At 37.0% G+C, this 24,560-nt stretch overlaps 1 protein-coding gene across 2 annotated transcripts; it reads right to left on the reverse strand.

Annotated features, from left to right (window-relative positions):
• Window positions 1-273: 273 nt before the first annotated feature.
• LOC116254242 (probable methyltransferase PMT23) lies at window positions 274-24,560 on the reverse strand. 2 transcript variants are annotated; one of them, XM_031629483.2, is made up of 8 exons: window positions 23,728-24,560; window positions 20,940-21,089; window positions 14,212-14,482; window positions 13,985-14,095; window positions 3,156-3,330; window positions 2,819-3,073; window positions 754-948; window positions 274-669 (listed from the first exon to the last, which is right to left on the reverse strand). In XM_031629483.2, the coding sequence occupies exons 1-8, from the start codon at window positions 24,292-24,294 to the stop codon at window positions 468-470; spliced, it is 1,926 nt and encodes a 641-aa protein (XP_031485343.1). In that variant the 5' UTR covers window positions 24,295-24,560; the 3' UTR covers window positions 274-467. The 2 variants fall into 2 exon arrangements, with proteins under 2 accessions (XP_031485343.1, XP_031485344.1); XM_031629484.2 differs by having other exon boundaries at window positions 23,711-23,891.

Here is a 24,560-nt window from a genome sequence, read left to right on the forward strand (position 1 = left end):
TAATTTCAGACTAAATAAGATGACAGCTCTTTCCAAAACAACACAAAAACAAAAGCCACATTTTTCAATTCCTAAAAGAAGACATCAAAGTTTTTTTTTTTCTTCAAAAAAAAAAAAAGAATTATATCGCAGACCATGAAAGATCTATGCCGGCCCCAGTGGACTTCGTAATGGATTCAAGATTACGCCATGGCCTTTTAGTAGATGAATGTGCAATTGCTGGAGCAAAAACATTTGAAGTGTGGGCTGTAATCAAGACTAAAACAATCCAAAAAAACCAAGCACTCTCAAAAGCAGTAAAATGAGAATCAACTAGAGGTCGACATCAAAGCATTTTGCACAGAGACATGGATATTCTTGGCTAACAGAACATGATGATCATGGAACAATCATGCATACATACATGATAGTTCTAGTACCCCAAAAAAAAAATTAATAAATAAAGTGGATAAACTGCAAAGAATTGTCTAGTTCAATTCTACACTTGTTGGCCGCCAATCGCTTTTCCTACCAACGAGAAACTCACTGTTCTGAAAAGAAATTTTCCAATGAAGAGAAAGCATAATGGCTTTCAGTTTCTTCATGTTGGGAACAGAATCCTTGATCAAGGCCCATCCCCCAGGTCTTAGTATCCTGTCCATTTCCACTACCATGTCGATCATGTCGCACCTGCCAGTACAGTAAACAAACCTCAAGCCTCAATTGCCAAAGCAAACAAGTCTACTAAAAAGGTGAAATCTGAAAATTCTCAACCTTTGTGGAAGATTAGTGAATAGATCATATGCATGAAGAAGATCGTATGTCCGTGGATACGTGTTGAATGATTCACACCAATCATGATAAATCCCGATCAACCCTCTGTCGAAAATGGTCGGCAGTGTGTCTGGTCCATTGACGGGCACGACATTCATGACCCATACAGGCTCACCAATGAGTGCTGCGGCAAATCTGATAAAACAAAAAACTGTCACAAGAAGACCTTTTGTCAAGAGACACAGCGGCTATTTCAAGCAACTTTCTCAAATGACCTCGTTCAATTTTTTCTGTTTAGACTTTTATTACGTTTGCCCACAAAAATGTCAAGAAAATGGCTAGAAAAATGAAGTGCACAATACCAACTAACAATATTATTAATCAAAACATTGGCTGTTGGAATCACAAGTAAAGCTTTAAGAATAATATTTATTATCGTTAGAGAGATTTTCCAAGGATAAAACGTGATCATGTGAGATGGCTAAAGACCTGTAGCTATGGTCTAGAAGACATGCATGTTAGGCACAGACTGTGTAGAGGTATAAAGCATTGTCACAACTATCGTTCTGAGGTTTTTAATGGCAAGCTTTTCCTTGGATATATTTTAGCAAAATTATTTTTCTTGAGAAAAACTTGGAAAACTTTTAAAAAATTCCAAAAATAGATAAAAATGGAATAAATCAGAATTCAGAACCTAATAAGAAAACAATAAATGATAGAAAGAATGTTTCAATAATGATAAAAATAAATGAAAAAACTTTTAGTTTAAGTTTATATTTGAATCCATGATGACATTAATGTTAAAAAAGAGAAAAATGGGGGAAAATGGGGGAAAATCACAAAAAAATGTGCTAAATATATTTTTCATTTTTTTTTCAAAATATCACAAATTTTCACTTTCGTTTTTATTCTTTCTTATTTTCTCGTTAATATCACAATATTCTCGAAAATATCATGAATCCATGACACTGGTATAAAGAATCAAGATAGTACATGATCGTAGGCTAGCACACAAACACAGAGAGATTCAAAGAGGTAATGCATCGCTAGCATTTTTAGAGAACATGGTAAATGGTGTCATTCACATTCTTGGATCATGATTCTGAATATTTTTTGCTTCCTTGCAGTAGATCATCCTGTCTTTCTCCACTCTGATCTTTCCAAGCCATACTGCCCTGTAGTCTTCTTGAGATGATTATGAAAGCTGAAGTTCTAATAACCTAAATCTCTCCAAAAAGAATATGATGCAAACGCAATAGAAGAAGTTCCTCTGCTTGGCTCAGCTGCATTTTTGGAAATGTCATGAGCACTAGTGCTTTTAACATGTTTGTAGTTCTTTCACTGAAATGATAAAGGTTTAAAGAAGGAAGGATTTTCTCTTGGATTAAGGATCATGCTTAAGAAATGATGATATCAACTCACGTAATTTCCTCTAAGTTTGTTTAGAGGAAATCAGGTGAGAACGATTCATGAACTCAAATCAATCAGGTCAGAACAGTCAAAAGATTGTTTACCTATTTATGCTTTTAATGTGGCTCCTTGCTGCATTTCAGATGCGAGGTTCTTGCAGAATGGCTCGGCATCTGAACAGAACACATGGGTGCGGGTGCGGGTGTGGGTGCAAGTACATTCTTAAAGCAATTTCAGAAAGCTTGGACATATATATATATATACACACACACTCACACATGCTTGTATGCACTATGCATTCGCGTATAAACTGTAAGGATAGGATTTCCAGAGTTGCCGAATGCATTCACAAACAACAAACCACAATTTCACAAATAAGCAAAAGGATGAATTTGTCGATAAAATCTGATGCAGCTTTGACAAGTCCATTCTCATGTTCTGGGTGTCAATACAGGTGGATCCCCTGCTTGATGGTCTCCTTGTGCATTAGCTCAAAAGTATTATACAGAAAATTTGCATTTTCCAGAGAAAAATCCAAGTACATTTACAAAGGTAAATCTGGACAGGTATCTCATCTTTAAATGATATGCAACAAACTATAACTACATGCATGTAAACACAGAGACACTATACAAAATGTAGAAATGCAACTTACCCTCCGTAGCCTGCATTCATGTCCATTATATTCCGAACACTTGACCAGTTGAGTGAAAGCCCTTGTAAGTAGAAATCTGATACACGTCTTCCCCAGCTTTCAGTATCTTCTTCAAAGCTTGGGAGGTTATTTACGGACTCAGATAACCAAGCAGGTCTGCTTTTGAGCCTTCTCGGCCAAGGCTGAGGCCACCTATAACCTGGTCCTGAGCTCGATGATGGTAGTGGGAAAATGCAACCCTCCAATGGTGTATACCTTGCAGCGAAAGCCATTAGCAATCATAAGTAAAACACACAACGGGAATCACCAAAGGTAAATATCAGACTGAAGTCCGTACCATGAACTATTATAAATTTGGCTGCCATCGCATACTGGAGGATCATTTGAAACTCTCTTTGCATAACAATTACTCGAAATGGGTTTCTGATATATTACAACCCCAATGCCAGACGACTTGTCAAACTTATTTGCTACAATCTTCCAGCACATTGAAGTTGTCAAAGTTACCATGGCTGCATAAGCTTATTGTCAGAAGCTTAGATTGTGAAGGAAACATCTATGACAGCTGTGTAATGGTCAGTACTATGCATCTACTTGCACTTTCTAAAAAGAATTCACATGTAACATGTGCATCAAGGAAGGTGTAAGACTTTTCATGAATTACAGGTAGTTAACTGATAATCAATCTGGTGGTCTTTGGTTTGGTGGCGTAAGGCATGGTGGAAGCCCGAACCCTTGAGACTTTCACATTGGTACTTTTAACGAAGGAACATTTGCCAAATGAGTATGAATTATGAAATCAACTCACTATACTAGATATGCTGTACCCTATGATTTCAAACAAGTAACTAGTCAGATAAATTTCCTAGCCGAACCAGTAGCTGGTTAGGGGACTAATCATTGACATTCCAGTCGCCAGGAACTAGTCAACATCTAGTCATTGACCAATTAGAGATTTTTAGTGCCTATCATACTTTATCAATCCTTTTGCCCTTATTGAACTGTATATTTTGTGCTTTTGTCTATTAGTATCACCCTATGTCACACGGATACCGCAGACTGGGTCGAGTACCGGTGTCGACACGCGGACACGGGGATCCCGACACGGCGATACGGCTGGATACGTTTTGGATCGGGTCTGGGTCAGACCCGATCCAAACCACTTGTATAACCGATTTTTTAACCTGCGTTTTGTTTTACGCACTGACATTTACCCTCGACGCTCGACCTTCGTTTACCCTCGACGGCTTCCGCAGCAGGCTGGCAGCACAGTAAGGCAATGGCGGGCGACGGCGACCTCCGGCGATCGACGGCGACCTCCGGCGATCGACGGCGACTTCCGGTGGCGTCCGGCGGCAGCCAGCGACAGACAGGTAAGTGTTTTGTCTATTATTTTCGATAATAGAAGTTAGGGTTTCAACTTTTATTTGGGGATTTTTTAGATTGGGTATTAAAATCTGATTTGAGGATGTTTTGGTTTGAAGATTGGACGGTTTAGAATCCTATTCTTCAATGCTATGTGCGATGTTTTCTTTTTTTTGTTTGATTTTGGGATTTGGGGATTTTGCCGTTTTGGGTGTATAACCGATTTGGGGATTTTGCCTTCGCTGTTGTTCATGATGTTAGACAATGATGAATACGTGATATCTAGATGGCATTAACATATAATTTACCATTCTTGAATGTTCTTGTTCACTGTTCACTATTCACTTCAGCCTTCGCTATTGTTCATGTTTCTTTTAGTTTTAGGCTTTAACGAACTGCTTCTGTTCCTGTTCACTATTCAGGCTGGCAGTACTATCATTTACCAATTACCATTCTTGAATGTTCCTGTCACTATTCAGCCTTCGTTCTGCTTCTGAATCTCTGAAGTTTTGTGACTGCAGTGCATGTTTATACTTTGTCAGTTTGTTGTATTGTTTTATTTCATAAATTTTATGTTCATTATACGTTTTTTCCATTTTTTTATTATGTTTAATCTAGTATGGCGAGCAAAGGAAAAACAGTGTCTCAGTCTCAACCTACAAGTTCTGGTTCTGGATCAGCTACACCCCAGCCACCATTATGGTCATACGTGAATCTAATGGGGAAACCTCCTGGAGGCGGTGGAAATGCTTTTTTTAGGTGTAATTTTTGTGAGGGACAGTTCAATGGATCATATACAAGAGTGAAAGCACATCTATTAAAAATCAGTCAAAAAGGAATTCAACCATGTAAGAAAATCACTAACGAGACTTTGGCTCAGTTGAAGAAAGAACAAAAAGCCTTTGAGAATAAGAAAAGCATATCATCTGGATCTGGTTTCATTGACATTGCTTCAATTTTACATGATGATATTCAGAATCCTACCAAAAAAAGAAAAGTGGTTGATGTTCATCAGAAATCAATTAAGGATTCATTTAGTTTACAAGGACGGCGAGAATTAGAACTAAAAGTGGCGACATTTTTCTATGCTAATTGCATACCATTTAATGTAGCTAGAAGTCCATATTGGAGAGACTTAGTTACATCTATTGCAAATTCTAACTTGACTGGGTATGTTCCCCCTAGTTCTGAAAGGCTTCGCACTGTACTACTAGAACAACAGATGACTCGAGTGAACAAATTGTTAGAGTCTCAAAAGTTCACTTGGGATCAACACGGAGTTTCTATTGTTTCTGATGGCTGGACAGATTTGCAACGACGCCCTCTTATTAATTTCATTGCAACTTCAGCAAATGGACCAATTTTCTTGAAAGCAATAGATGCATCTGGTGAATACAAAAGTGCTGAGTATCTGAAAGGATTGTTTATGGAAATAATTGAAGAAGTGGGGAAAGATAACGTTGTTCAGCTAATTACAGACAATGCACCTGTATGTAGAGCAGCTGGTATTGCGATAGAAAAGGAGTACCCTCATATCTTTTGGACTTCTTGTACAGTTCATAGCTTAAATTTGGCTCTAAAGAGTATATGCAATCCACCAAGTAAAGAGCAAGATCCTCATGCTTATGAATTATGTTCGTGGATTGAAGACTTGGAAAAGGATGTGAGGAACATCAGAAATTTCATAGTAAATCATCAACATGCACTTTCCAGTTATAACAAGCATTCTGATCTAAAATTATTAAGAGTTGCAGAGACACGTTTTGCATCTCTAATTGTTATGGTCAAAAGGATAAAAAGGGTGAAAAGTGCATTGATCAGTATGGTGACTGATGATGATTGGAGTTTCTACCGTGCTGATGATGATGACAAAGCTCAAGCAATCAAAGGAATGATTCTTGAAGACAAGTGGTGGGATGAAATCTTTTATTTTCTTGCATTCACAGAGCCGATCTGGGAGATGTTAAGAGTTCTTGATTGTGATAATTCAACGTTGCACTGTGTGTATGAGATGTGGGACACTATGATTGAAAAAATCCAAGAGGTTATTTTTAAGCATGAAAAAAAAAGTATTGCACTTGAAGATTCAGCATTTTTTGATCATGTGCATAGAATATTGATTGCAAGATGGGATAAAAGTAGCAATCCTCTTCAATGCATGGCACATACATTAAATCCTAAATATTATGGAAAAAAGTGGCTTACAGAGGGTGTTGGAAGAACCCCACCACATCTGGATCTAGAATTATCAACAAACAGAGTAGCATGTATTAATAGAATTTTCATTGATGTACATCAAAATCGCGGAGCTAATGATGAGTTTGAAAGGTTTTCTACTGGAATTGGAGAAGATGTAGGTGCAACTTTAGACAAAGATAATTATCCATCTTTATCTTGGTGGATTAAACATGGAACTGCTTATCCTACTCTTCAATACCTTGCTTTCAGATTGTTAGTTCAACCTGCTACATCTTCATGCTGTGAGAGAAATTGGAGTACATATTCACAAATCCACACTATAAAACGAAATAATCTCACAAGCAAACGTGCAGAAAATCTGGTTTATGTGCATTCTAAACTTCGGCTTCTATCACGGAACAAAGAAGAATATAGGTAAATTAAGTATATGATTTATTGATTTAGATGTCTCTCTTCTTATTCGCTAACATCATAATAATTACAATTTTTTTGTCTTGTAGGGAAGGAGAAACTAAATATTGGGACGTGAATGTTGAGGACTTTAACTTAGAACAAGAGAATGAACTTGAAGTTGTTAATTCAAGATTCGAAGAACCTTGTATTCCCTCAACATCTTCTATTGTGGAAGAAGAGGAGATTGGGGAGAACGATGATTTGGGCATTGATGATGACTAGAATGATGATGAACAATGTTTTGTGATGATTGATGAACAATGTTCTGTAACTTTCTTTGAGACTTTCTTGCTTATGTCTTAGCAGTTATCACTTTTGAGATTGGTGATGAACAATGTTTTGTTTGAGACTTTCTTTATTATCATTTTTAATTTTTTTGAATATAATATTCGCCGTATCCGCGTATCCTAAAATTTTGAAAATGCCGTGTCCCCGTACCCGTACCCGTGTCCATAGGATACCCGTACCCGTATCCGTGTGACATAGGTATCATCACACATTATAATATATATATATATATACATGTATATATATATATATATATATATATATATATATATTTATTTATTTATTTATTTATTTATTTCTTACATGATTTGTATATAATATATATGGATATATGCACATTAGAATCACAAATATTTTTTCTTGGAGTTTATGTGAGAGGGTTTTTTTCTTGTGTATTAACTGGAAAGTTTGTTTTTCTTGGGAGAACCTTGGAAACTCAAAAGTTAAAAAAATTATATAAGAAAAGTAATAGATAAAATTAAGAAACTATGATTTAACTATAATTTTATTTAAAGAATATTGATAAAAACTCAAAAGAGTTATATCAAAAGGAATTCGGAAAAGTTTAGAATATATTAAAATAATTTTTATGAAATACCTCAAAATAATATATTAATATGCAAAATTTATGTGATATCAATATATTTTCCCTTCTCTTTCTTCAAGCGTGTATATTGTTATACCTCACTGATTTTAATTTAGTCAACCAACTTGGACTCGCTAATACAAACTAAGTTATTTTAGTACCTTGACCAACTTGTCTCCAACTTTGATTTGACAAGTTACGCCACACCAATGCTATATAAAATGGAAACACAAAAAACTGATAATTTCAATTTAACCAAGATAGAAACTAAAGAGGTTGGAGTGGGTCCTGGTTCAAACGTAACCCACTTCACAGATTTTACGAAATTTCAGTTTTTGGCATTATGATCAAATGCAAGGCCAACATCAATCTGAATATCAACTTTAATAAATTCAAACTATCCAATCACCCACATAAGGTATCCCCCTAGAAAAATAAGATACCATGTGCCATAGTTATGAACTCTGCAATTGGCAGTTGGGAAGCAGAAGTACAAGTGAGGCCTTCAATAGTTTCAGGAAGCAAGTGGGAAATGAACTAGTAAGCAAGCCAAAAGCAACTCACGAATCAAACTGGAACAAAAGGAAAGTAAAAAGAATCAAAAAGGAAATTTAGAAGGGAAAAAGTTGAACAGGAAGCATGATTTCAGTTTTAGGAAGCATGCCCCTCAAAAAATGAAAGCTTGGTTCCCTTCTCAGTGTAATAAAAACTCTTTTATATGACAACTGTGCTTCTTTTCTGAAATCATCCTTCACAAGTCCCTAGCTTCTCAGTTCTAAAGTGTGGGTCATGGGAAGCAGGTTTGCTAATCATATATCGTGGTTCCAACAGCTCTGTCATTCACTACTTGGAGTTCAATTGGACAGAGATTGTACCCAACCAATCCATGCTTATCAAACAATGAATTTGTGGTAACTGAACCTATAAAAGCCATGCTGAAAAACTCAGTTCTTATAAGTGAAACCCAAATAAATACAGTTCATCCAGTACACTGTAGTAATGCTTGGATCTAGAGCCTCACTTCAGTTCTAGATTGGTGACTTCGCCAGGTAGACTTTTCCAGTAAACTATGTCCACAATAATGGTACTCTTACAAATTTCCTTTTTCCGCTGTGTGGTCAATGTGCAGGCAAGAGGCACAGCAAAAAAATGAACATATATACACAAGAAAAGCAGGTAACACTGATATGAATCTCAAGATTTTCCATTTAATATGCTGTCGCAATCAGTGCCTTCTGCATATCGACAAAGAGAATTCCCATAGCAAGTGAGCAAACAACCACTGGAAGAAGCTTATCTTCCTGACAGAACAATAGACACAAAAAATAAAGGTTTGTTTACAGTTAAGTTACCATCACCTTTGATAACCCAGCTCAAAAGTGACCTAAGTGACCTAAGTGACCCCTCTCACCAGAAAAAGAGAGAACCCGATCCAACTTCCTGTTAGCGTATGGGGATCGGGTCTGTTCAGACCCGATCCATTCTCCTTATATCCACACGCCTAAAGTTACTAGGCGGTGGCTCTCTTGTAATTTTTTATCTTTTTATGTACAAATCTGTTGTAACCTATTAGGGTTATTCTTTAATTAAAGATTAAGGAACGCAGGGCTGTGTTAAGCCGGCTGCTCCCTTTCCTCCATCGTCTTCTTTCATCCTCTCTTCTCAACATATCTGTTTTGCATACGGAGAGACGAGTACTTTGTGAAGATTCTTACATGGTATCAGAGCCAGGTTGCATCGTCCTCCGGTGAGTGATTTCAGTTTGATGTGATTAGCCCTAATCTGCCCTAAATTCTTTCTTTTCTGGCGTGATCATCCCTCTTTCCAGTTTCTGCCCTAAATCTTGCGTGATTTGCCCTAATTGATTTGCCCTAATCGTTGTGCCCTAATCTTCTCATCGTTTTGCCCTAATTTTTGTCGTTGCCCTAAATCAATTATGGATCAGCCGACCCCCTCTCTTCTATCTTCCAGCTTTCTCTCCCAACTTATTTCACAAAAGCTGAATCATAGTAACTATTTGACTTGGAAACGTCAAATAGTCCCTTTTATCAAAAGTCATAGACTCTACGGGCATATCGATGGGACCACTCCAGCACCTCCTATGTATATTGACCGTGAAGTGAAGAAAACCGTAGTGGGAGATCAAGCTGCTGGGGCTGCGGCTATGAGTGAAATCAGATTTGAATATGAAACCATTACTGAAAATAATCCTGAGTATGAAGCTTGGCTGGCTCACGACCAGTCTCTTGTTGCCTATATTACTTCTACTTTGTCAGAGGAAGTATTAGGAGGTATTGATGATGATTTAACAGCCCTAGAGTTGTGGTCTACCCTTGCCACCACGTATTCTCAAGTATCCGAAGCACGTTTTCTGCAGTTAAGAAGGCAATTTCAGGACATCAAGCGTGGGACGCGTACTGTTTTGGAATATTTAAATGAAATTAAAAGTGTAAGTGATCAACTTGCTGCCATTGGACATCCCGTCAGCGACAAGGACAAAGTGCAACAAGCCTTGAGTGGACTGGGAACAGATTTTGATATTTTTTGCACAGCCTTGGAAGTCCTACCTATTCTTCCATCTTTCGAAGATCTCAAGGCTAAGTTATTCCAACACGAAGCTAGTCGTGTTCAGCGACAGAATTTGATTCCTTCCAACAGTCACAATGTACTGATCACAGGGACACATGCATTGCAAGGGAATCGCACTCGTACTTGGATTCCTCAGGCAGGAATGGGAAGAGGGATTCTCCCAACACCACAGGGCATGAATACTACATCTGCCACATCTAGAAGGGTTCCGACTTGTTTCTATTGCAACAAGAGGGGGCATGTAAAGTCAGAATGTTGGCACAACCCGCAGAACAAAAATAATCAGATTAGACGTGAGAACAAGGCAGCAGCAGGGTCAGCTTCATCATCATCTGGATCTAATGTTTTTGGATGTGTGTGCTATGTGCATGTTGATGTTTCCTTGCGAAACAAATTTCAAGATCGTGTTGTTTTATGTAGATTTATAGGGTATGCAGAAAATTACAAGGGTTATAGGTGTTACAATCCTAAAACTGGGCGTGTACATATTTCACGGCATGTTGTATTTGATGAGAACAGGTTACAGGATCCCAAGGCTACTTCTGTGACACTCAAGGACAAAAATGAAGTTTATGATACTTGGCTTCATGCTGAAATCTTAAGACAAGGGGCAGCAATGTTGACTGAGCAAAATGAGCAAGTTGTTAATGAGCCCGAGACATCTGTAAGTAGTTCCTTGAGCAGCACTACTTCCTTGGACAGCATGCCTTCATCTTCTCAGCCCAGTGAGCCACCTACGCATAATCGGTTCTCAGGCCTGGTGTATTCTAGGCGATCAGTTCCTACTGCAGTTCCACGCCAATCACAACTCGTGCGACATCCTATTGATAGATGGGTGAGCTATAACAGTTTTTCTTTGGATTTTCAGCTGTTTATGACAGAAGTCAGCAAAAAGGTGGAACCAACATCTTATCACAATGCGAGTAAGGAAAAATGTTGGGTTGAAGCTATGAATGAGGAAATGGCAGCCTTGCATGAATGTCAGACTTGGCAGATTGTCCCTCGTCCAGCTGATAAGAATGTTGTGGGATCCAAATGGGTTTATAAACTGAAATATAAACCAGATGGTAGCATTGATCGGTATAAAGCACGACTTGTGGCGCGCGGTTTCACTCAGCAATATGGGGAAGATTATGATGAAACATTCAGTCCAGTCATCAAGATGGGAACAATCCGTGTCATTATTTCTCTTGCAGTCTCGTATGGATGGCCTCTCTATCAGTTAGATGTCAAAAATGCATTTCTTCATGGAATTCTTAAGGAAGAGGTATACATGGAGCAACCTCCCGGCTACACTACTCATGATTCTCAAAAATGGGTTTGCAAATTACACAAGTCTCTATATGGGTTGAAGCAAGCTTCTAGGTCATGGTTTGATCGTTTTTCTCATCACATACAACAAATTGGTTTTCTCCGAAGCTCTCTCGATCACTCTTTGTTTATCTATCGCACTGGAGAAGCTACCACCTGGTTACTTATCTATGTTGATGATATTGTTATAACTGGGAATTCTTCTTCACATATATCTTATGTTAAAGGTATCTTGAAGCAAGAGTTCAAGATGAAGGATCTGGGAGAATTACGATATTTTTTGGGTGTTGAACTTGACAGGACAAATGATAGTTTGACTCTTACACAGCACAAGTATACCCTTGATGTTTTGGATAGGGCAGGTATGACTAATTGCAAACCCATCACTACCCCCAGTGTTCTGAATACTAAATTGACTGCATCTGATGGAACTGCTGCATATTCCAATCCCACATTCTATCGCAGCATTGTTGGTATGTTACAATACCTTACCTTTACTCGCCCAGACATAGTATATGCTGTAAATCAGATTTCTCAGTTCATGCATACACCCACTGAAGGACATATGGATGCTGCTAAGCGGATCCTACGGTATCTCAAAGCTACTCTTGGAGATGGACTAGTCTACACCAAATGTTCCAATGTTTCTCTTGGACATAGCATATATACATATACTGATGCCGACTGGGCAGGCGATCCCGATGACCGACGATCAGTTTCAGGTTTCTGTCTCTTTTTTGATTCTAACCTCATTTGTTGGAGCAGTAAGAAGCAGCGTGCTGTTGCACGATCTAGCACTGAGGCAGAATATAGAGCAATGGCTGCAGGGACGGCTGAAGCGTCATGGTTATGTCATTTACTTGGGGAGCTCAATCTTCCTATTGTTCGGTCATCATTACTATGTGACAATCAAAGTGCGATAAAAATTGCTTTCAATCCCATTTTGCATAATCGCACCAAACATATAGAGATTGATCAACATTTCATTCGACAGAAGGTTGAAGAAGCCGAGATCTTGCCTACTTATATATCTACCAATGAACAGATAGCTGATCTTTTTACCAAAGGTCTCACAGGGCAACATTTTTGGGATTTGAAGAACAAGTTGTGCATGATCAAATCTCATGCACAACTTGAGGGGAGCTGTTAGCGTATGGGGATCGGGTCTGTTCAGACCCGATCCATTCTCCTTATATCCACACGCCTAAAGTTACTAGGCGGTGGCTCTCTTGTAATTTTTTATCTTTTTATGTACAAATCTGTTGTAACCTATTAGGGTTATTCTTTAATTAAAGATTAAGGAACGCAGGGCTGTGTTAAGCCGGCTGCTCCCTTTCCTCCATCGTCTTCTTTCATCCTCTCTTCTCAACATATCTGTTTTGCATACGGAGAGACGAGTACTTTGTGAAGATTCTTACACTTCCCAGTTCCATTCCATCTAGAATACTAGAAATATGGAACTAAGGCAGGCATGACCTGTTGTATCTCAAAGACTCAAACTTCTAGATACGGGATTATCCAATCCAGAAAGGGTGTCAACAGTAACATCGAGCAATATACAGACCAACGTATACATTACATGATACCCAAACTTCTGGATACAGGAGTAGTCCCAGCCATTCCAATAATTGGAATGTTACAACCGCTTTTGAGGGCATGAATGATGATGAGTGAAGTCATTTTAGGTTGCACTACACCATGGATAAGTTTACCATGGTAAAAAAATGAGACCTTTAGGGTTCTGAATTTCTCCACCTTTTAACATAAAAATGGGAGAATATGGTGAATATGTCTACACTAAAAACCTAACATGCTTGTAAGGACATGTACAGGAGAGATATCCTTCTACAGAAGCGAATATGGATATGGATCTAATACGAACCACAACTACTTGAATAAAAAATGACCTAGTAGCCAATTTTAACTCCTTAAGAGACTGTCTAAGGTGGGACTACGTGTGTAAGCTTCAATATATTTCAAACTCCTAGATACAAGATTATTCACAGCCATACATTTTGCCCTGGATTATTCTAGATTTTGTAGGCCATCCAACAGAATAAAATGAATAATAGAACATCAGAACATGCTTCGTAATGACCAAGGCATTTTCAAGCGAAGATATGCTATACAAGTGTGCTTTTAAATGGTTCGTGTGAAAGAATGCCAGATCCTCAAAATATTGGTGCCAAGAAAAGCCAACAATGGATATAGTCACCATTGTAAAGAGCAATTCCAATTCAACTAGAGAACCTCTTGCCAGCAACGAAAATTACATATGATACACAAACTTAAAGTATGTCAATGAACAAAGGATCCTAAGAAAGGGCAATCTTTTAAGGCTCTTCAAAACTTTAAAAACAAGATATTTAACAAACCATTCCAAAGATTTGTATGTCTAGGATCATTGCGATAAACTGGTGCTGCAGACCAGACAAAGTAACCTCCAGGCCTGAGAACCCTATTGATCTCCAGCAAGGGCTTTCCACCTGAAAGTCATTAGAATAAACCATACTACATGTAGAACTTATCAAATTTGTAGAAATTATCAGGACAGACAGAAACCAGCAAAACCACAAAAGGCTACTAAAGATTTGAAGTGTACCATCTCCATACCAGTGAACCCTACATCTGGCACAATGCACCATATCATATACATTACTTGGAAAAGTAAGCCTCTGAGTCCCGATTACCGATAGAAAAGCAGGTATTCCTCGCTCAAGGGCCATTTGTATCTGAGCTTCATGTTCATCTTTTGGTGCAAATGACATTGTGAGAACGTCCCTGTCCAGGAGGTACCCACCAAAACTAGCAACGCCGCAACCAACATCCATAACGACCCTTGTATGCAGCCCAAATTTGATTGATATTAAAATCTGGTAAAAACCAGGATAGCAAGTCAGTTTTTCATTTTTAACAAACTATAAACCGGTCTGTCACATTCGGTCTGATCATGTAGTGAAACATTGTGTTTTTTGCACAACACTATGGAGACAACAAGATCACTAAGATATGCATTTGGAAAAAATAATATGCAGCTCAATTGGAGTTGCCAATCAAGCACTTTCTAAAGTAGGCAAGAATTTGGTGATGAAACGGATGGTTGGACAGGTTAAGTAAGGTTTCCAGCATTGAATTAAGCAAGCTCAAGTACACAAAAAACAAAGGAATTTGAATTTGAATAGTTGCCCACTAGCAGAGACATCCCTCGTGTTTCCCAAGCTATTATTCCCTAAAGTTCTATATCCCTCTGTAGAATCTATCTGTCAACCCAAGTTGTCTTCTGACCAAAGATGTACTTATGAATACACAAACAGTAGCCGGCCATCTCTGAGAACATTTCCACAAAACCAGATCTAAACACCTAAAGAACATGTTTGATTTTTTTTTAATGAAGAATATAAAAACCATATTTTTACTGCATTTATTATATAAAAGTGAAAAATATTTTTTTAAAAGAAATAAAAGAGATTTTTGCCATTATATGAATATTTTTTTAATGTTCAAAATAGTATCCAACATGAGAAATACCAACTTAATATATATTTCTGCTAACAAATTATCGAGATCATGTCTACAAGGTTGCATTAAGCACTCACTTGTGCTTATGTTTTTCGGAGGTATCTAGACTCTAAATATGCCACATATATTGCCCAAGAGATACCACTTGAAAAAGTAATTACAAACAAGAGATACATAAACTCAAGTGAATGCAAAATAGGTTTAAATGAGCCTCATGCACATCAGCGAGCCCCTTTAACAGCAAATATGCTATATCGCACAAGATCACAAGGCCACAAACACAAATATACATTTAGAAAAAAAACATACATTTTATTGCTTAAGGGAGAGTCCTTACATATACATCGAAGGGCAAAGCTGGAAAAGAGACTAGCCATTGGTCTAACCACAATGATAGTCCCCAATTATATTGAGAATGATCAAAACAGCCCCAAATGGAAAAAAAATGAAACAAAAAAAGATAAAAATAAAAACAAGAAAATATGATTTATCATATGCCACATGGGTACCGGGTGCGGTTGCTAGTGCGGGATGCGGCAAGTTAAAAAAAAAAAAAAGTTGGGTGTAGGTGCAGCGAGAGCATACATACATACATACATACATACATACATACATACATATATATATATATATATATATATATATATATATATATATATATATGATCTGTTATATAAGTAATTTTATTTGTCTATATTTTTACTTTTTATTTTTTATCAAGGCTACCTTAATCTCATAGAAGATTCAAATTTTTATTAAATAAAATAGGAGAGAGAGAAAGAAGAGGGAAAGATAGGAGAATGAAAAAAAATGAAAAAAAAACAAGAGAAAAGAATAATGGGTGCGGTCAGCAGCACCCGATTCGGTTTGACCGAATCGGGTGCCATGTTGGGCCGCACCTGCAACCGAGTCAATGCGGGTGCACCACCATATTTGGTGCACCCATGTGACTTAGGATTTACGACTTTATCCTCTCTAAAGTACAAATATATAGAGGAGCTGAAATGCTCCGGCCACCTAGAGCTCCATCCAATCACGGCCGGAATATTTGGTGCACTTGTGTGACTTAGGATGCAATCTGTTTGTGAGAGGCCGGACTATTTCTCCATTCAAACAGAGACAGAGAAAATTATATATATATATATATAACAGTGCCACAAAAATACGCATTTTTTTGAAAAGCGCAAAAAAAAAAGATAAATTAAATTACTGTTTAAAACTTAAAAAAAAACATTTTTTGAAAAAAGGGAAAAAAGGTGTTTTCAACGCGTTTTTTTCAATTTTTCATTTTTTATTTTTTTAATGCCAAACAATTTTTTTTCATTTTCTATTTTTATTTGTTGGAAATCTACTTATCTTTTGATGTTTGTGTTATTAGTTTTCACTTATTTTATTTTTTCTCCGTTTTTATTTTTTAAAATTTTTAAAAATTTACCATATTTTTTAGGTTTCTTCAAGCTCGGCCTATTATACCTGAGAAAAACCTCGCCGTTTAAAACTCTGAAACGTTATTTTTTCCTATGATATATATATTGAAATTTGTTGGTTACCTCTTTTGCCAAATGGATTTTTTTTCCATTGCTAAAACACCAAAAAACATTGTTAAATGCCATGAAAAACCGTGGTCAAACAAAACCATCGCTAATGCACTATTTGTGATGGTTTAGGTGAGAAAATAAATAAAAATTCATCTGGCAGCTAGAGGTAGCCTGCAGATTTCAGTCTCTCTCTCTCTCTCTCTCTCTCTCTCTTTTGCTATATATATATACAGGCAGCTACCCGACCTTTATATACCAGACTTGATGGGAATCATGTAGGCTGTCCATTTCAATGAGATCAAATGGTGGAGATTAAATCATTAAATTACAAATATCGAAGCAAGCTGTTTTCCATTAATCCACCAGACCCTTCAAAGGAGGGAGAGAAAGAGAGAGAACACAAATGAGTTTCCTTAAACAAAACTCATTGCCTCCCAATAGGGATATTTTAGACTCTTGAAAAAACAGCTTTACTTTTATATTTACAACTTAATCTCACGGTCTGATCTCCTTGGAAATGATTCCCATCAAAGTCTAGTATATGAGGGTCTGATAATTACCTGTTTTCCTATACATACATACATATATATATATATATATTATATATATATATATATATATATTATATATATATATATTATATATATATATATATATATAACACACATGATCAATTCAACATTGTAAACCTGTAAATGAAATATTTTCAAACATGTAAGATTTTAAAATTAATGACCTGAATCTATGGACTTCAAAAGTCAAATTAAAATATCCAAAAATTATATATTTTGAATATTCAGATCACATCTGCATAATTTGTTTTTTACCCAAAACATCATTAAAAATACCAGGCCAGTCAGACCAGTCCCAAGATAGGGTCGGTATATATATATATATATACACATACATATATACGCACACACAAAAACATCATGTATCATTCGAGACAAGGTTTTCCTAGGAGCTTCTTCATGTGGTATTTCTCAGAAAATCTCTCTAAAGTTTTAAATATTAAACAAAGAAAAAAAATGATAGTTCTCATCATTTTCCTTCAGAATATAATTTCTTAAAGTAAAAAATATATACATATATGTAACATAAAGGTGATTGTTTCAAGGAACTTACAAATATTGTCCCAATATGATGATAATTTTGGATATTACCAAGTCATATCGTTTTTTCGCTACACTAATTATAATATTTGGACATTCTCAATATTTTTGAGACACGAAATATATATTATATACACACACACACATACACTCACCAGCACACTGACTTTTTCTTATAAATACAGTTATATAGATAAATTCTAGATATCCAGACATATGGGATTTCAAAAACTTGTGGATTTCCAATAGGTGCATCAAGCTTGGTAAGAATTTAAAAATCCATAACTTTGACTTCTTTGGCACATAAAAGTTGATAAAAACATGATCTTTATTCCCTTTTCAGCTTTTTTTTTTCTTCCAACTCCCTGTGTATGTCATATATGTTTGTGATTTCCAGACCTTACAACATGTATAAATATATATAGGACTTCAATGCTGCCAAGTGCCAGATGTTGTTGGATGGTTAAAATTAAAAAAAAAATTGCTAAAGAACAGTCACTAAATTGGCAAATGTCATGTTTATAGTGAGGTAAGGTGACAGTTTATGGTGGCTTTAGTAACGATCCATGGTCTTTTCAGCAATGAATTAGAAATGTAAACCATCCGGGAGCTATCCAGTAAACAGCAGCATTGACTTTTCCTATCTCTTTCTCTCTCGTTATATATATATATATATATATATATATATATATATATATATATATATATATCCACACACACACACCATCGGGATGGTTCATTTGGCTGCGTGTGAGACAAGCCGGAGCATTCACATGGCCGGAGTATTATATATACACACACACTATGAGTATTGAAAGATAAGAAAATGTGGGGATGTGACCTATGCAATTTTTTATAAAATTCTATAGGCATGTGACCTATAAGAGTTGACAGATGGTTTATTCAATTTGCAAAAGCTTTTAGAGTAAATCAATAGCTAGAACTTTCATCAAAAATCTGTCCAAAAAAATAATCAGGTGGAAGGTCCCAGAATTTTCAGTTATCCTTGGCAAAAGGGCAAGTTTCTGATTTCTCTTCTTAGCAAATGTACAATGATGAAGACATCCTCACCATTAGCTTTGGGAAAAGACATAAAAGTTCCACAAAGTCCAGTAATCATATCTTGGTTGTCATTATTTCTCTCTCTCTCTCTCTCTCTCTCTCTCTCTATATATATATATATATATATATCATTAGAAAAAACTGAAAAAAAAAACATGTTTGGAATTTTTGAAGTTCTAAAAACATGCTTTTAAATGAAAGAAGAATGGAAAGAGAAGAAAAAACTTAGGGTTACAATTGTTTGTATAAAATTTTGTAAGGACAAAAGTGGGAAATTATAGTGTATTTAGGGGCAAGAGGGGATCTTTCTTGCCCTTTATTATTTTGCAAGAGATACCCAACTCAAAGAGAGAAAAGAAGAAAAAAGGAAAGAGGAGAAAGAAAGATTTAGCCTGTTACTGCATGGAAGAGGAAGAGGGAAGAAAAAAGGAGAAGAAGAAATCAAAGAAAAGAGGATGAGGTAGGGGCTATATATATATATACATATACATATATATATATATATATATATATATATATATATATATATGTATGTATGTATGTATGTATGTATGTATGTATGTATGTATGTATATATAATGATCAAATGGTGCTCCCCAAGCTTTTTGCACCCACATGCTCCTTACTGCAAATAATCCGATTAAGTAATCAAACTGTCAAACTAATTTGTTGGATTATATCTACATACTGTATTTTAACAAATAAGAACCTTATAAACACATTGTTTCATGTAAGGAGGATGGTCAAGAGCATGAAAAATAACCCAAGCATCAAAATTTTATGGGTGAAAGAACCATGATTTTATGTCAAAAACATGATTTCTAACAAAAATCCACACTGAGTCCATCATCATATACCTGCAGACAGATTATTTGAGTATGCTACGTTAGATATTCCTCAACACTCAACAGTTCTTAGATGGAGACCAATTACCTTCCTATTATATTATCTTTTTAGTTGCTGCTCAAATAAACTCTGTTGTTAGAACGAAGAAAAGGGAACAAAAGAAATTAGAGAGCACAAATACAAATGGATATTTTTAACATATTTATGAATCACTTAGTTTTGAAAGTTGTCCTCAAAAGGTGAATACCAGCCAATTCCAAGGCAAATCCATTGGAAACAAATCCATATAGTCATCGAATAATTTAAGAACATTAATTAAATGAAATTGGAAATAGACATGTTAGCAACAGCATCTGAGTAAACAGCCACCGGAAGTGGGAGAATTTGGCAAGCTTTGAATAATCATTTGTATGGATAATGCCTCAAATACAAGAATGACTGAGAAAAATTTCAGAAAAGGAAAGAAAAAGTTACAAGGTCTATGCAACTAACAATGCAAGCCAAATATTTGGATTACACTAAAGTGATCAGAGTATGATACCGCTTGTGTTTGCAAATAAGGGTGAAAAGGTTATCAGAAATGTGCAACAATAAAACCAGTAAGAACACAGCATGCACCACTCTTTCAGAAGAAATTTCACATAACATGACATTCTAGCTTTGCCAGTCACCTTTTGAGAACAAAAAATTTTAAAGTGGAGTTAAGAAAAGTAAAAGGAGACAAAAATATAAACCAGTGCCCAGTACTATTGAAACAGACCTATCATATAACCATACTGAGAACAGATAACTGATAAGATATATTCTTGTAGAGATGTTGAACTTTTAACAAGTATAGGGACAAATGAAAGACACAAGTGCTACTAGTTGAAACCATGTGCTGAATATAATTATCAAGAGCTTGAGTTTTACTTTTGATCAGGTAGAGTTGATATAACTGCAATTCTTTGCTCATGTAAACCTAAGATGAAAGGCACTTGTTCCATTCTTATTGGCAACAATTAGCTGAAGACTGCTTGAATTTCATTGGAAGCAAGTCCCATTTTTAGTCATCCTGAACTAAAGGTACAGCATACTCATGCATGTAAGCCTAATACACAAGGTATATGCATGTCAATGGTTGATCCATGAAACAACTGACAGAAACTTGAACAGCTTATACAAAGCTATTCATGATCCATAATAATTTTGAAAATCAATTTGGAAGAAGAGAGAGAGGTTGGTGAAGGTTATTTAGATTGCTAATGGCATACCTTTTCTAGAAACTGAACATAGTGTGCAACTCCATCTTTAAACTGAGTTCCACCTCCAGGGAAGACGAGGAACTGACCAGAGAGTTTCACCCAGTTCTGGTCCTTCTTATAATCAACAAGCTTTGAGTGAGGCACATTATCATACCAAATCTACAATGCATATCAGCAATGACTTTTTAGCTTTCACCTCAATGTGAAGGACCATGAGAAAACCAGCAAGTCAAAAACGAGGTGACAAGCTTATCAAATAAATAGTTGCTGAAGAAAAAATTGTGACATGAGAGACTACCAAATGCATCGGAAAAAAATACTACCATATATCAACCTAATAAGAGTGTTGGTTAGTATGTAGACAAAGATGCACTAGACATATATAACATAGCAGTAATAGATAAAGTAAATTAAACAATGGTGCTTTAAGCTGAAACCTGGTATTGTTTTCTCCAAACATTAGCATATCTACATGATTGAACTGGTATACTAACCATTAGTTTTCGTGCACCAAAGTTGATGTTTAACATAAAAATGGATGTGGTTAATGGTGAAACAAAAACAACAATAAAAAAATAAGTAGCCTGTAAGTGCTTTGTCCTGGCAAATGGCTAGTTTTTTGGAAGGTTAACTACGGTTAGATGTTTAGGACTCTAATTGTCACAGTTTTGTACTTATATGATCCTGTGCCTATAGAAACATAATAGAAAAAAGGTTAGACACTCTATTGCTTGCCTTCATTGCTTGACTGCCTAAACACGGCTAACTTGTGACTCATCTAGCAATTTTTTTCCAAGATTTTTTCATTTTTATCTGCCTATGTGAGCAACATTTACCATCATACACACTGGCATAAATAAACTGCTTTTCTCACTTTTATGAATTTTTTCATTGTATATATCATAGAAATTGCTGTCACCAAACTCTATCAACAAGCTACTTTGCCCTTTTCCCCCCTTATTTTATCATTTTTCTTGGTAGCACAGACTGGGGCTTCTTTGGCAGATTGTACATGAACAAAATTATCAAGTTCATAAGATCTCCTTCGCTTTTTCTTCTTCTTTTTTTTTTTTTTGCACCTAACATTCTTCTGATGATATGTCTAAACAAGAAAATAAACTGCAGCCTCAATGACGTGTTAACACAAATGTAATGAAGGAGCACAGCTTTATAGTGATAAGAACCAGCATGAGTGGCTTGGTCCCACCATGACACAAAGGGAAAAATAATTATTGTTGCAAAGCCATGGAAAGCATCTCTAAGTAGAGCTTAAAAGAACTAAAAGAAATCGACGTGGATATATGTTAAGGATAACCTACTAAAAATGTTCTTAAACCAATTATTTCATAAATAAGAATAATATCTTAGCTGGCAGGCAGGGACAAGGCTATACGTACATAATTTCTTTTAAAAGCAGGAGCATCTTAAAAATTTCATCCGCATCATATGGGATGGGTTGTCAAGTCTTGACTGTGCTGTAAATGGGCACATCATTTGAGGAAGCGAACAATTCTGAAAAAGATGGAAATTGGATATGCATGCCTAAAACACTTGGCACAACCATATGAAAGCTATTGGTCCAGATTCTAGTGCAGAAGCATGGTCAGAGAGAGAATTCTGGCACAATCAGCTCAAGTCCACAGATAGGGCAGGAACTAAACAAGATAATCCTGACGAGGGAGCACGTTCTTGATGAAGGAGCACGTACAGGCAGATCTGAATCCTAAGGCAATGACTAAAATTAAGGAAGTAGTTGTAGTTCCCTCACTGTAGAAAATAAATATAAATAAATTTGTATCTTTCCTTCTATTCACTGGAACCACCTCTCTCTCTGCAAGTCATTGAAGGAGGGAAAGAGAGAGAGAGAGAGAGAGAGAGAGAGAAATAAATATAAATAAATTTGTAATCTTTCTCTCGTTCAAGAACCACTTGTCTCTCTGCAAGTCATTGAGGGAGAGAGATAGTCGTCTTTGTTCTAGGGGCACACTCTTACTCAGTCAGACCACGTGAAACCCTTTGTGTGTGGAAAAACTCTTCTGATGATGAACTGAAACTAATCCAATATCTACATCCAGGGCGGTCACAAATGAAAAAGCGAATTTTGGGGCTTGCACCATTGACAGTTCAAAGGACACTGATTGCAGAGAAACCGTGAAAATAGATTGTGGGCAGTGAACTATGGCTGGTAAAAAAAATTTGCTCCCATGCACAGCATCATGAAATGTTACAAATTAAAGTTATTAAAGACGCGCATTTTCTCACAATGAAATACTAAACAAAACTGCACCTTCTGCTAGGCTATACAGCAACAGATTTTGAGGCAAAACGAAGACCAGAGCTCAAAATTTTAAGATTGTCTTGTAAACTAAAGCAAATGGGAGTGTGAAAGGAGAAACTAAGGCCAGGTTTCAACTAAAAGTTGGTGACATGATGTTAGCAAGAAAAACGGTTATCCATTTAGAGTTCTAAACTATGAGGAGAAGTAACCTCGCTCAAGAAATATACTAAACAAATGCTATTGCAGGCGCTTTTATATCAGCAGGTGGCTCGATTAAGATTCTCAAGAAGCTTTTGGCTTCATTGGCTTCAAAGGGCCTCGAGCCTCGACCCTGTTACAATGATCTTTTCATCCGTTTCACATTCAGGAAGTACGATTGGTTTCAACCAAATAACTAGAAAGAACAGGTTGTTTTTGCTGTTTCACATTAAATCCGTTTGCCAAAAGATCTACACCAATACCACCATTACAAATTACGGGGAACCACAAGAGATCTCCTTACCAAAAAACCAATCTCACCATATCTCGGCTTCGAGGCCATGGGACGGGTACCCGGTAACCCTTCGGCAAACGAACCAAGCACCTCAAACTCGGATTCGGGCAATGCCGTTCCCTGTGCTCCATATGCCGCCTCGACTTCAGTCTCTTGATGGCTCTGTAGTTATCAAGGCAGGGAATGTAATCCGCAGCTACTTTCCCACCACAAACTCTCCAGTCCATTTGCAGACCACCATCGTCTTCAGCCGGTGCCACTTCTTCCTCCCTTGCCGCCTCCATAGATGTCGCCTTCTCCGACGTATTCCTGGGCGTGCTTCTAGGAGTACTCTTGGGCGCAATCACAGGTCTACTCGAGGAAGTCCTCTCAGACGCTTTTCCCGGTGATGGTACTGCAACGGGGTGATCCGGCGGAGATCCTGTGGCCTGAGAATCACGCACCACTATCATGGTCTGATCCACGTAGATGTTGCCGTTGGTGGTCAGGAGGAAGAAAGCAGCGACCGCAGCCACGGTGACAAGAGTGGTGACGGCTACAAAGATGAAAGGGAATCTCCATTCCTTGGCACGATGAGAAAAAGGCAGAGCCATTCTTCTCTCTTCTCTTCCCTGCTTTCTTCCCTTCCCGGAAGCGAGGAAAGCAGGTGTGATTTCAGAGCATTGTCAGAGGAGGTGGGGAAACTTCTACCACTTTTTCCCTTTGCACAGGAGCGCAGGAAGGGATCCAGAACAGGAGCTCAGGAAGGGATCCGGATGGAGGAGGGGAGGAGTAACCCGCGTGCCTCGAGGATTCAACGCACGATTGGATCTGACTCAGCTCTGGCACGAAACCCCAATCCGCCATTAACTATTACGTA

This window comes from Nymphaea colorata, chromosome 5, assembly GCF_008831285.2.
Source record: "Nymphaea colorata isolate Beijing-Zhang1983 chromosome 5, ASM883128v2, whole genome shotgun sequence".
Taxonomy (NCBI): domain Eukaryota; kingdom Viridiplantae; phylum Streptophyta; class Magnoliopsida; order Nymphaeales; family Nymphaeaceae; genus Nymphaea; species Nymphaea colorata.